Source organism: Plasmodium gonderi, assembly GCF_002157705.1.
Source record: "Plasmodium gonderi DNA, contig: Chr12, whole genome shotgun sequence".
Lineage (NCBI taxonomy): Eukaryota > Apicomplexa > Aconoidasida > Haemosporida > Plasmodiidae > Plasmodium > Plasmodium gonderi.
The window spans coordinates 2,692,691-2,707,550 of NW_021628937.1; the positions used below are offsets into that span (position 1 = coordinate 2,692,691).

A 14,860-nucleotide genomic window follows, 5' to 3' on the forward strand; every position below is an offset into this window, starting at 1 on the left:
TATTTGGTGTTCACTATTACATCTGTATTTGCGCATGTCAATGTTTATACATACATCTATACATACATCTATGCATGCACCTATGCGCGCACCTAAGCATTCACCTATGTCTATATTTTCATTATCATATTCAACAAATGAATATATGGGAATAATTCTTTTGACGAAGAAAAAAAAAAAAAAAAAAAACTATTAAACCTTTACAAAAACTAGTAACTTAAAAACTAAATACAGTTGGTGTCATAATATTCACATAAATGTATATATACCTTGTGTATAAACAAATATGTATTTTTGTGTTCTTGCGTTTTTTGTTTTTTAATTTTCGTTTTTACTTAAATCAGAAAAAAGAAAAACCAAGTTCTTATATGTGTAAAAACGAAAAACCCATAAAAAAAAAAAAATAAAAATAAAAATCTGAGTAAAAGCGCTAAAGCGTTCTACAATGAAAACATATTTTTATGGTGAAACAGCATATTTCCAATTTTTATGCATATGTTCTGAAAAAAAACATGATTGTATAAAAAATGCCCTCTTCGGGTAATATGCACGTGTATTTAACTATAAGGGAAAAAATAAGTGTTCTTAGAAATAAAAGTGTAAAAAATAAAAAATTAAATCCTTCCTCAATGGTTATTCATTTATTTATTCATACACTTGTTCATATATTTGTCTATTTACTCATCCATTTATTTGTCCATTTGTTTGTATGTTTATTTGTCCATTTTTTGTATATTTATTTGTCCATTTATTTATTTTAATACATGTATACCTTTTTTTTTTTTTTTTTCAACATTCTGACACATTTGCATAAATACATACACATTCTAGACAATTTTTATTTTTAATTTTGCGTTTCCTCCGATTATGTAAGAGTTAACAATTTGCACAATGGCGCACAATTGTGTTTTAAAATATAAAAAAATTGGAACAGTTGCATATATCATATATCTATTTGATGCCATATATAAATATCAATTTATTTTTATTTTATTTATGTTTTTTTTCTTTTAAACATTGTGACATATGTTGCTGAATTGTTCTAAAACATTTAACAACGAAAAATTTCAGTAAATGTCGCTACGCACTATAACATTTTGGTGTTGCATTTTTTAGAAATGTAAAAAAATACTTTTAGAATTAATAAAAAAAAAATGTACATACAAAAAGCATTGTCAGTGTTCTTTCGAGTGTAACAAAAAAATACATAGATTTTTAATTCTTTATGTTTAGCATCTTTGTGCTTTAATCTCCATATATACTTTTTTTTCCCCCTTTTTTTTTTTCCTTTATATGTTAAGCATTTTAGTAAAATGGGAATACGTCAAAGTTTAAAAAAAAAAAAAACGCTATACAATGGATTGTAAAAAAAGGTGTAACAAAATTTAATAGAGGTATAACTTGTTGTATGAGCTTCCAATACCTTTGAAAAATTATCTGAGTACTTTTTTCCATTAATCACGTTGTGAACTCTCTAATCTCTAATTTTGGTGACACATTTTTATAGCCCTCTCACCATGACGATAAAGACTAAAGAGACATATATTTTGGCATTTTCCTTTTGGATTCATTTAAAAGGATATGTTTAATACATTTTTAGCATTAAGTCCATGAATTTGTGTGTTCCTTTATAATAGCATTTTTTTAAGTGACAACACACTGTATCATGTTAAATGAATGAAATTTCTTTTTATTTTTAGCTGCCGAGAAAAGGCATTTTTCCATTATAACTGTTTGCAACAATACACTGTTTTCCTCTTATAAATGATCCCCCAATGTAGCTTAATCTTATTTTTATTACACCTTAACCTTTTCTAATTTCCAGGAAGTATATAGGATAGCCGCAAAGCGGTTAATCATCCGGAAATGTAAAACAATAGATTTTTTTTTTTTTTCATTTTTTATATATTAGGCATATTTTGGAAATTTTTTGTTTTTCCTTTTTGTTATAATACCTCAATGTTTGTTGTATTGTCGCGTTTATGGCAATTTCTATTTTTCTTATATAAATAAAAAGGATATAAGCTCACAAAAAGGGAATTTAAAAAATAAAATATGGAATTATATATTACCCTATACGCGTTCATTTTATTACTCCATGTATTTGCCTCTGATTGTTGCTGCGTTCCCTTCTTAAGTTTCTAAACATGTTGTTATTGATATTTTTTTTTTTTTCTCTTTATTCAGCGTGCATTAAATGGATAAACAAATAAGTGATAGAGAATTTTACATTTACGTATGATGAGGAATAAATTTTGAAGGTTCACAGATTTACTTGTGTGTTTTTTTTTGGTTTTTTACCTGGGGGCTGCGCTAAGCACTAATGTATGGAAAAAAAAAAAAATGCCACATTTTGTTACTTTGGTTACTGCCAATAAAATCGTAGTATACGAAGTGGGTGTTTTTTTTTTTTTTTTTTTTTTTTTCTCTAAGTTCGAAAATTTCTTGTCCTACAACTGAGTTATTTTTTCATGATATACATTCATATGTAGGAGTAAATTACAATTTTTTTAAAGTTTTTATACCTACTCATGCTGAGAGACTTTTTAATCACACAAAGTGCATATAAAAGGAACCTATTTTTTTAGATATGTACATATGCATATTATGTAATATATATATTATGCAGGGGTTACTTTTTAACAAGCTTAACAAACTTTTTTTTTTTTTTTCTCATTTAATTGTTGATTTTAAGTTCATTGGAAGAGTCCATTTAGGGACTGTTCTTTTTATGTATAATTTTACTGAAACTTTTGTGATCATTTTACTGCTTGGCTGGGGTAGCTCTTCTTTACCTGTATGGTACTACGAAATTTGTTTTTCCCCAAAATATAACAGTAGATGAAATATATCAATTTGGTTGCTACACTTGCGCATTTATGTAATCGTTTGGATAGATAATATATGTAAGACTGTAACCAAACTTCTAGATTGTAGCGAAATTTCCGCCGTTCCTGTCCCGTTATGTGAATAGCTATCTTATACTATTATCCAAAAACCAAGAAAAAAAGAAACGGAAAAAAAAGAAAAATTTCAGCATTTTAAAATAAAACAATGAAACACAGATCTCACTTAAAACAACAAAATAAGCATTTTAAAAAATTAAAAAGCCACAAGAAAAATAAAAGTTTAAAAAATTCACAGAAAAAAAGAAAAAAAAATGTAACTCCAAAATATAGCAGTATATTGCTTCGGACTCACCAATCTTATAACAGCAAAGTGAATAATATAAAAAACGAACTAGAGGAAAAATCAAAGCACATACCATTTTACAGTTGTTTAAATATATGTTTATTAGGGTTTCATGAGGATGCTGATGTACTGTCATTTAAGAAAGAGTTTATAAATTTTTTATGTGAGCAGAATGGAGACATTATTAAAACAGATAGTATAAATTTATATGATACATATACAATACATGCAGAAAAAAAAAAAAAAAGGTCATTAGTAATTTATGATATTCCAAGAAACATATACGGAATTATAGATGGAACAAAATGTGCTGACATTGTATTGTGTATATTTAAGGATGGAACTATTGAAAATTCTTCATTTGATGAATTGGGTTATGAACTATTATCGCTTTTAAAATTACAAGGAGTTCCTTCAGTCATTGGGGTTGGGTACAATACAGATGAAAGGAATAAGTATTCACAGAAATTTGTGAATAGATATTTCAATTCCGAATTTACACAGCAGGACAAGATATTTTTCATCAGCAGTGGTGGTAATAACGAGGATCGTTTCAGCAACAAGTGCGACTTTTACAAACTGTACCATGAAATTATGAATATGAAAATACGAAATTTGTCTTACCGAGAGGGTAGGGGATATATGATGGTTAATTCATATGCATACAATGAGGAAAATGATTCTATTTTTCTAAAGGGTTTTGTGAAAGGTGCAGGGTTTAATGTTAAAAACCCTATACATATAACAAATATTGGAGATTATTACATTGATGATATATACGTCATAGATGTGATGACACGAAAGAAAAATAACAGTGAAGAAGGAATGGACAAATATGAGTTTAATGATTTCATTCAAGAGAATCAGAAAGAAGGAACAAATTCCACATTTAGTAATTTCTTCCAGAATAAGAACATTTTATCTGATTCGAGTTATTATTTTAATTGTAACAATATTAACTATAGATTTTTGCCTATTCAGAATTGTGAAAACAGAAATAACATGAATGAGGAGGAAGATTTAGTATGCATACGACAACATATCGAAGAAGAGAATTATCCGAAAAGCGATAATTTTATGATGCAAAAAAGTAATAGTAAGTCGGATACGCCCGTCACACGACTGATTAACCCTATGAATGAAAACACAAGTGGGGAGAATGCACTTGTGTATAAATTTAATTTGAACGAAAGCTTGCACAGTAGAAATGATAGCAATGGCATGTGGGATGACAATAATGATGACGGCAGTAATTATCACAAAAATGAGATAAACACTTCAAATTCGAGATCTCTCTATGGCACTACTGACATGGAACATCCAAGCACATCGAATGAGAAGCACATGATTTCTAACACTATAAGTAGCAATAGCACTCTTGTCGCCACAAATCAGAAATGCCAATCAAACAATTCTTGGGCATATGTATCAAAAGAAAAGCATGAAATGGGAGAAGATTTTATATGTTCTTATAATAGGAATGAAACATTGAATGCGATGAAATATTTTATAGAAAATAATAATACTATTAAAAACGAAAAGAATTATTCAAATAAAAAAACGCTTTCACGAGGAAGTAATTCGGATGGGGATAATGAAGATGATTTGGACATAGATGAAGAAATCCAAAATGATGACACGGACGGAAGCACGGATGGTAGCACTGGTGATTGCACGGGTGGTTGTACTAATGATAATACGAATGGTAATGCGGATGAAGATACCATCGAGAGAGATTTTAACAACTCAGACCATGTCTATCTGTGCAAAAACATAAGTGCAAAGGAACGATTTAAAAGGTACAGAATTTTGCAGAGTTTCAAATCGTCCTATATAGACGTATATGAGGATTTACCAATCGCATATTCACGCGTTTATGATTATGAGAATTACGAAAATTTAAGTAAATATTCCAAAAAAAAGTATATAGAAAACTCCAAAATTATAAGAGGTGAATTTACAGTAACAGATGCCTACTGTTTATTCGTTATAAAAAATGATGGGAAATTATTACATTTAATAAATGGTATGAAAAGGAAAAATTTACCTCTTATCATTTCAAGCTTATTGCCATATGAACGAAAAGTAACAGTTGTCAATATGGAAGTAGAACGAATATTACCCCATCCTGAAAAAGTGCAATCAAAAGATGTTTTTGAAATCGTTTGTGGATTTAGGCATTTTCTAAGCCGTCCAATTTTTAGTGAACAAATTATTAAGGGAATACAGTCAAAGGGGAAATATGAAAAATATTTGAAGCATGGAAAAAAATATATAGCTTCGATATTTGGTTTTACAACAGTAACTAGTGCTCCCGTTTTTATTATAAAGAAAATTGAGCAAAAAGAGGACTCAAATCCGAATTCTTTATCAGTTGGAACGTTGGAAAATGAGTTATTTTTACAGTATATGGGTAATGCTTGCGCAATGGGAGAAAATTCCAACACTGGAGGACTATCGAATGCATATTACAGTGCTAATAATTATAATCCTAATAATTTTTCTGGTTTATGCAATTCTGGGGTTTCAAATATGAATGGCGAATCTTGTGAACCCTTTCTTGGGTACACCACCGATTGTAGGAATACTGCATCTGTGGTAGTTGCATATGGAAAAGTTGTTAATTGTGATTGTAAGAGAATAATTATGAAAAGAATAAGTCTATGCGGAGAAATTTTTAAAATTCATAAAAAAAAGGCTGTCATACGAAACATGTTTCATAGACCTGAGGACATAAATTATTTTAAGCCTGCACAATTACATACAAAATTGGGGTTAACTGGAAAAATACTAGAATCTTTAGGTACCCATGGAAAAATGAAATGCCTCTTTAGCAATGTCTTAAAACAGCACGATAAGGTTTTTATATTTTTGTATAAAAGAGTTTATCCGATATGGTACCCTCCCACGTGGGGTGGAAATCCGCATTTGGGTCCCGATGATAAGCCCCTGCAGTGCAAGGAAAGAAAGATAAGCATGCTTTGACTACAATTTGTAACTGCGCTTGCTTTCTTCCACCTGTAATTGGCACTATATGTGGAAACACATATATATGTAGACGGTCTATATGTAGAAGTAGTATTTGTAGTAATATTTGTAACAGTCGATAGCAGCAGTAACCGCACACGTAATACGAACCCATGTACTTCATCTAAGATTAAGTTATCTGTAAGTGTACACTTGAAATACAACATAATTTTGTGATTCTTACAGCCAAGTAGTCATATCAATGAGTTCTTATATATAAGCTCCTATATGTAATAAAGTTAATGTAAAATAACCATTTTCTCGTTGTTTCTATTGATTTTAAGCATATTGAAAATTTGTTGTTCTATAGAGTTCTTTAAAAAAATGTACTCTACTTTTTAATAGTCTTTAAAAAGAAGTATAACACTTTTTAAAAATAGAGTCTAAATATTTAAATTTTTTTTTTTTTTCACGTTTACATATATTCTTTCAGTTAACAAAATTTTCACTCTTATAATTTTTAATGTCAAATGGGAAAAAAAAAAAATCACTCTTATGAAAATACATTTATGCTGCGTAATATTTTCCTTTTTTATTTGTGTATTGTATAAAAGTGTTTATTGCTTTTTTAAGTTAATTTTTTCTTTTTCTTTTTTTTTTCTCTCTTTCTTTTGTTAATACAAAACAACTGAATTAGCAAAGAACTAATTTAAATTCGATGTGTATATGTCTATATCAAATTAAGCGATTACTTAACCCCCTTTATATACACATTTATAATATGTTAACATTCAGGTGTAATTCCCTATATGTTTTTTTGTGTACCACTTAAGCAAAGTATATTTTTTGGAGTTTAAAATATGTGCATCACTTAAAGCAGTTTGTGTAAACGAGTGATTAAACTTTAAACGAATTTCGCAAATGTTGTTACATTTCGTTTTTTTTTTTTTTTTTTTTAAATAGCTAAATGTTCTTTCATTTTTTATTATATATATTTATTTTAGCATAGTATGGGAAGATTATGAAACAAAAAAACAAAGAGCACATGAAAATGTAGTCATGTACAATACGAAAGTGTAAATAAATACACATATCCACACATATATATATATATATACACAAGTACCTGTATACATGTACGTATATATATACATACATAGCAGTGTGTATAGTATCAGTGTACAAAGAATAACAATTTTGTAATTAAAATGGTATCCAAAAACGATTCATTTTCATATTTACGTTGAAAAAAAAAAAAAAAAAAGAAGACTTATGTACATGATAAAAAACGAATATTATTCAATTTGGAAAAGCTTACAACATTAATAATAACATTATGCTAAAAAAAAAAAAAAAAAGAAACATTGATAATTAATGCTTTACATAAATAAGAAGCAAATAGGAAATTTAGGAATGTCTAGGGTGTGTGTGTGGGGAGGAATTAATATAAGGGAGCACATATTATGGATACCATTAAAAGAGATATTACTAAGACATAAAAAAGATAATAATACTAATAATGAAAACAAGAAGGATATCATAATGGTGGCATAACAGCAACATACCACAACAGTAAGTGTAGCAACAATAGTAACGATAATAATAAAAATAATATGAATATGTACTAAAAATGAATTACTGTAAATTTTTTTTTTTTTCATTATTATTTGTTTATTAATTTATTTAATTTTTTTTTTTTTTTTTTTTTTTTTGATACATGGATAATCTTGGCATTCTTAAAAACTTTGTGCAGTACAATAAAGAACAAGTATGTATATAGGACAACATACACATATCTACATATGGGTAGATCTACATATATCTACTCATAAAAAAAAAAAAAAAAAAACTTCGCATAAAAGCATATACTTTGCAACATACGATGGCACTTACATTACTGTTTCTGCTCCTGTTGCTGCTATTATAGGGTTATAAAAAATTTTGTGCTTATAATAGCTCAATATTATCTGGGTAATTTTTAGGTGGGGAAACATTTCTCGATGTTAAATAATTATTTTGATTGGATCTATTTCTTGTTAGTTTGAAATCATTATTTCTTGTTCTATTCCTATCGTTGGAATATGACAAAAGGGTAGGAACATCTTCTTCATTATCATCCTGTAAAAGATATTTTAAAAAAAAGAAAAGACTCGTTGTAAAAAGCATGCAAATTCTTAACATATATAAATATGTAGGTCGACTGTCTAAGAAGTATAATGAGATATGAAAAAGGGTCAAAACGCGCGACCAAAGTAACTTTGATGCTAATTCATTACCTGTTCTGCATCTATGAATTCCATTTCCGGCTCAAACACGTTTGTACTTACATTTCCTCTTTTCGTTTTAATGACAGAATATTTCACATGTTCAAATGTGTCGAAACCTGCATGTGGAACAAGGTAATATTGGATATGAAGTGAGGTATCATAAAAAGCAAAAAAATATATATAATTATATGTATAAAATAAATACGAATCATCATATAAGGTTGGTAAATATTTCCTATGTAAACAAAGATAAATTTTCGTACACAATAACAACAAAAATATGTTTGTTCTATAATTACCATAGTTGTAAAACAAGTGTTTAAATTTGGGATTTCGGCACAGGTACGTTACTATGAGCATAATAATACCCAAAATAAATAGTATGAATAGGATGGACTTTGCCGCTGGAAAAAAAAAAAAAAAAGCAAAGAAGAATAAATGAATAAATGAATGAATGGAAAAACGACCGAAGGCGGACGAGAATGAATTAAACTCTCGTAACGCAATCTCATGTAGACATGCTCACAACGAAGATATGACATACGATACAGTGCTGTGTGATCAAAGCACATATAAAAATTTTCTTTCTTTCCAAGTGAACTTACTCCTATTAAAAGGTGAATGTGAAGGACATGGAACGGGTACCTTCTCCGGGACCCAACCATTAACACATATATCCCCTGGCACCTTCCTATATGCATTTGCATAAAAATAAGAACTGCTTGTACAACCTTCAATAGTTAAAGTCGGATCATTTGGTTTACATTCATAACTTCCAACTTTTCTCGTGAAACCAGTTTCACATTCGTAATCTTCTGGAGTGCATTCACAAGACTTCTTATCAACATTTCTTTTTAAGTCTTTTCCATTGAAACATTCAGACGTTTGCTTCCTTCTTGTGTATGTAATTTTTCTTCCTAGTATACATTTGTTGGAAAAGGATCCACTTGTAGGTGACCAAGTTTCGTAGTCTGATGAAACTGAATCAGCTGCCCATAATCCTTTACATAATGGTTGTCCGAGTGCATTAAAATCTAAATGATATAACACTCCGACATCATTTCTTGTGCCATATACTAAAAATTCAACAGAAGAAGAATTAGGTTCTGCAACAATATTATCAACATCAATTGAAAATTGTCCCAATTCAAAATCAAACCAACTTTGCCCTTCGTTCCAACTAAAAACTATTTGATTAGTTTTACGTAAATCATCAGCCATAACTATTAATCCACCATGGTCTCCATATTCATAAATATAAGGTCCTTTATGAGCTTCCATCCATGTTACTCCACCATCTCTTGATAAAAATGTATTGACCTCATCACTTTCATATCTTAAATGACTACCAACATTGCCTGTTCCCATAATTATACCAACAGCATTTTCTATCGAATAGAAAGGTGCATATTGATGATAATTTGTAATTCCATGCAAATGTAAATAGCAACTATCTCCACAATCATATTTATTTCCTCTACTATCTACTTTTGGTGCTTTTAAATATGACCAATGTCCACCTTTATTAAAAGATATTACTGTTCTAACAAGATCCTCATTTTTTCCTTTAGCTGACTGTTTTTTTCTTTTCTCTGTATTGGTTTGAAACGGACTAATATCTTCTTCTAACTGTGATTTAAAATTATGAAATTTTAATTCTTCATCTTTTATATCATCATTTTCGTCCAAAAAATTTGCTATATAAACTCCGTCTAAACTTAGGATTCTATCAAATTCACATTCCCCTGATGATGTTCTAATATTATTTGGTAGAGAAAGCGTGTAATTTAATCCAGAAGAATCCGAAATGTAAACATTTCCTGTGTTCATTCTATCTGATGATGTCCCATGATTTACATGTAACATTATAGCACCTTCTGATGTATCTAAAACCGTGTATGATTTTTCGTGTATATTTTCCGGTAAGTTGGCTTTATTAAAAGTTTTTCCTCCATCTGTTGAAACCATCATATTGACAGTTTGCTTAATGACATCATTCAATCTTGCCACAAATATATACCCATTTGATATTAAAAATTTATTACCTTGTTTAACTAATACATCTACATTTTTTCCAAAATTGTCTGTTCTTACAAAATCAACATCTTTTGACCATCCACTGAATCTCTGTTGATGTCCATTTCTATTTTTATGACGCGTATAATAAATTGAGTCTTCCGAATGCGTGTCTTTATCCCCCCAATTAAACTGAACAACATAAATATCTATTAATTGAAATGTCCTACCTAAATCTTTTGTTACTGATAATGTTTGCATACATTCTCCACTTTTATCATTCGTAGAATAACATGCAGATGTCCATGAAGAAACTAATGCCCAATGCGTTTTGCTACTATGAAACTGCCAGAAATTTATTTTGTTTTTATAATTTATTAAACGAAATGTTTCTCCTGAATCTTCTGAAACATAATGATTTTTTTGATTTCCAACAATTAATACAATGTTTTTATTCACAGGGTTTACCATAATGAGATCTATTGTTGTCACTTCATTTGTATGATTTGATGTCTCCCCTTTGTTATTTGGATTTTCCGATAGACTGCTTGTGATGTTAGTCCATATTTTTCCGCCATCTGAACTTCTGTACAGTCTGCCCTTTACTGTTTTGACCAAAACTGTCATGTGATTATTTCCACACCATTGAACATCCTCCACAGCACTATCAAAATTTATTTCACTCACTGAAACCTTTTTTTTTGTTATTTGGCATTGTGATAAATTGGTTAGTAAAAAAAAAAGAAGCAAAAAAATGAAAAGCAATAATCGATTTTTATTTTTATTTGTGTTATTATGAACAAAAATTCGCATTTTTCTTTCATCTGAATGGTCACATTTAAATCGTAACTGCTTTGCTTCTATCTTTTTTTTCATCCTTAAGTTGTGCAAACGAGTACTTTTTTTTTATATATATGTTTGGAAGATGCTACGGGTGGTATTTTCTTATTTTTTTTTTTTGTAGAAGATGGGAAACTCCCAGTGAATGAGGGGTGGTGAAACTGTTCAGTTCTAAAAAAATGAGCAGTGTTAATTTATCTTACTTTATTTCACATATGTGCATTTATATTGTTTCCCTCTATGACGAAACAAACCCTATGGGTTTTGTAGTGTTTATAATTTTTACATAAGGGAGAGAGAGATAAGGTTAGATACGAAAAATGAAGGTACTTATCACTCTTGTATGTGCCCTTGCAAATGTATACATGTAAGAATATATATATATACATATATGTTTATATGTAATATCTAGTAAAAACGCACAAACCTTAAACATTTAAAATTTCTCAAACATTCACTTAAAAAAATGAAATAAAAACAAATATGAAATTAAATCTGTGTGTTTCTTCCTGTGAATATATATGAAAAAAAAAAAAAAAAAAAAAAAAAAAAAAAAAAAGTTTCACAATATTGAGTTAATTTTTAAAAGAAAAAGGTTTTCACCTATTTATCACAAAAAACTGCATCTTATTTATTTATTTATTTTTTTTTTTTTTTACAATGTTACCTCATATTACATGCACAGAAAAGGAACATATCTATGTAGCTCCATGTTTAGGCGAAAAAAGTTGGCGACAAATAAATCCTACTTAAGGATGTAAAAATGTTTCTATGAAGTAGCAGCAACAAACTTATTAAATAACTTGTTATGCACAAAAGTGTATATTTGTTTACATGTATGTATAATTTAGCTTATGCACATAAATATATATAATCCCCCAACGTTTATTTTGTTCTTATGTGTACAAATATATTTTATGTGCCCAATTATTACAGAGTACCCAAGGACATTCGTTAAAAATGCCATAAATTGACAAACAAGTAATATGATAGGTGAAAAAAAAAATAATTTCGAAATTTCATCTATATGGGTTTTTTTACAAATCATTTCTGTAGTACCACAATGAGTAAAAAAATTTTATACACCTAATTTATTCATTTTTTTGCTAGACCTTAGATAATAATAAAACACACTTGCTTGTGTTGCACAATGAATGTTCAAGCCTTTCTTTGGACTTGCAACGTGCATAAAATTTTTATAAGGATATTTATGGCACAAATCAAAATTATGCGTCTATAGTGTTACATACATGGTGTGTATATGTTCCATGTGCCAATAGAAGTGTGCATAGTAAAATAGGTTATATTTTTGCCAAAACTTTTTTTTTTTTTTTTTTTTTTTTAATTGCAAGTGGAAAAAACTTGTCATTAAGATCAGCAAGTGAAGAGAGAAGATTGATAGATCTGACGCAGATTGAAAGCTGCACAGTTTAACAGAGCAACTGGTGAATATAGTTTGGCCGAAATTTTGCCATTTTTATAAAAAAAATGAAATAAATGAACATAATGATTGGCTACAAGTTAATGTATGTGCGTATGTATACATATATGTTTGCGGGAAGATTCCAAAGTCAAAAGGGACATCAAGGCATGTCGCTCCTTCTCTAAATACATGCTGCTACACACTTTATATGAAAAGAAAAAGAAAGACATTACAACTATCAATACACTTAGAAATTGTTTAATTTTTCCGTTTCAATGTAGGTAAATACTTAAGGGTGTCCGATTTTACAAATTTCATGTATGTTGTTTGCCTGTAGAAAGAATATCCGATTTTACGTATCAAACAGTTAATTTGGTGCCTTTCGATTTTGTGTACTTTTATAAAAAGACAAGCATTTTCCAAAAAGCTTATTGAATATTGGAAATGATACAAATTATATCTACATTATAAACATTAAAAGGAACAAAACCGTAACTGTTTTATCGTCACTACATAGCCCTAATTATATCATAGAGTATATTATGTAAATTCTGTTATTATTACTATTTTTGAAAAAAAATAATAAATTCTTTTTTAGCGTCTATTTTTTTTTTTTTTTTTTTTTTTTTTTTTGGATAGAAACATTATGAAAGCAAAAAATTGAAAGGGGGTACTTAAATTACCATTTATTATATTTTTTTAAAGGAATTTTTTTTTTTTTTTTTTGTTTCTTCATAAAGGTGTAAAACAAGAAAAGGAACAAATATTAATGTCCCCTTTTTACGTGTTAAATGTACCCATTTAAAATATATGTACATGTTATATTTTTCCGTAATTTTGCTTAATGGTTTCCAAGTAAATTTGTAAAACAATTTTAACGTTTAAATTTTGCGAAATTGTGAAGAAAGCAAAGACGGTAAAGACTGAAATGTTCCATTTTTCCTTAAAAATGACATTCTGTTGAACACTTTTTTTTAAACTTTAAAACTTTTTCATCAATTGATTTCATACAACTGTTTGAATATGTATTATTATGGGATGTTTTGATAATCCATGTTGTGCGTAAGCGCACATGTATATAAATATATATGCTCGTGTCTGTAATGTGTTTATTCTATTTTGCGATCATATTTAGCAGTGTGGTTATAATAATTTACATTTGGCACAATGTATCAAGTCCTCCATTTGCACTACTTAATGGCCTGAATATGTAATCAAATAACCCCTACTTCAATATATACGCATTTCGGCGTTTGTTTTTACCGCACAAAAAGGGATACAAACAAGGGTATATAAGATGCCTAAGTGATCCAAGTACACACACATGTATGTGTATATCATATATATATATATATATATATATATAACAAATGTACAAGCATGTGTGCTCATTATCGCAGTTTTTTTTTTTTTTTTTTTTTTTTACTGATAAAATAAAGCTTATAAATTAAGCGATTTAAAAAAATATTTCTATATTATGCTCAGGCAGTAACATATTATTTTTTCTTTTATCGTACAATTTTAAGAGGATAACAAAATGAATTTTAGCTTTCATCTTTTTTTTTTTTTTTTTTTTTTTCAGTTCAAAATGCGCATCATATTTTCGTATCATAATTTCCCCTATTTTGTGCATGTTATTTCTTCTCCTTTTCATGAATTTATACACTTTTCGTATGTTTAATTATGCACATTTTCGTGCGATTAACATGAACCGTATTTCTGCGCGTAATTACTGATTTTCAGAATTTGTTCAATTTCTCCTTTTTAACAATTTTCCATATTTTTTTCTTCCTCTCCCTTTTTGATTGAATGTGCATGAAGGACATCATTATTTTTACTCATGTGTGCACATTTTTCGAAAAAAAAATATAAATAGGACTTCCCCCTTTTGTAGTGACTATTTTATGTATATTCGCATGCTATTAACTTTGAACATTTAGCTTGAGACCTCTTTTATTTATTCTTATATTTGCATTTTCTTTTTCAACCCCTTTTGTCAGAATTATTTTGACTTATGCATTATGTCAAAAAAGATACACAATTTTAGTGACAAATTAATTTTCAGCCTATGCCTGCAATTAACGTACATTTTTTTTTTTTATTTTAGAAATAAGTGAATATTTTAGAGACAGAAATTGTAGTAGCCTTTAAATTT

The 14,860-nt window shown here is 28.6% G+C and overlaps 2 protein-coding genes across 2 annotated transcripts; one reads left to right on the forward strand and one right to left on the reverse strand.

Moving 5' to 3' along the window:
* Positions 1–3,054: 3,054 nt before the first annotated feature.
* On the forward strand, positions 3,055–6,177 carry PGO_125660 (hypothetical protein, conserved; the record flags this gene model as incomplete). The annotated part of the gene is made up of 1 exon (XM_028689356.1): positions 3,055–6,177. The coding sequence occupies one exon, from the start codon at positions 3,055–3,057 to the stop codon at positions 6,175–6,177; it is 3,123 nt and encodes a 1,040-aa protein (XP_028545157.1).
* A 1,929-nt stretch (positions 6,178–8,106) lies between these two features.
* On the reverse strand, positions 8,107–11,318 carry PGO_125670 (sortilin; the record flags this gene model as incomplete). Its single annotated transcript, XM_028689357.1, has 4 exons — positions 8,107–8,277; positions 8,436–8,542; positions 8,726–8,830; positions 9,032–11,318. 4 exons carry the CDS (start codon positions 11,316–11,318, stop codon positions 8,107–8,109), a joined length of 2,670 nt encoding a protein of 889 aa, XP_028545158.1.
* Positions 11,319–14,860: the final 3,542 nt, after the last annotated feature.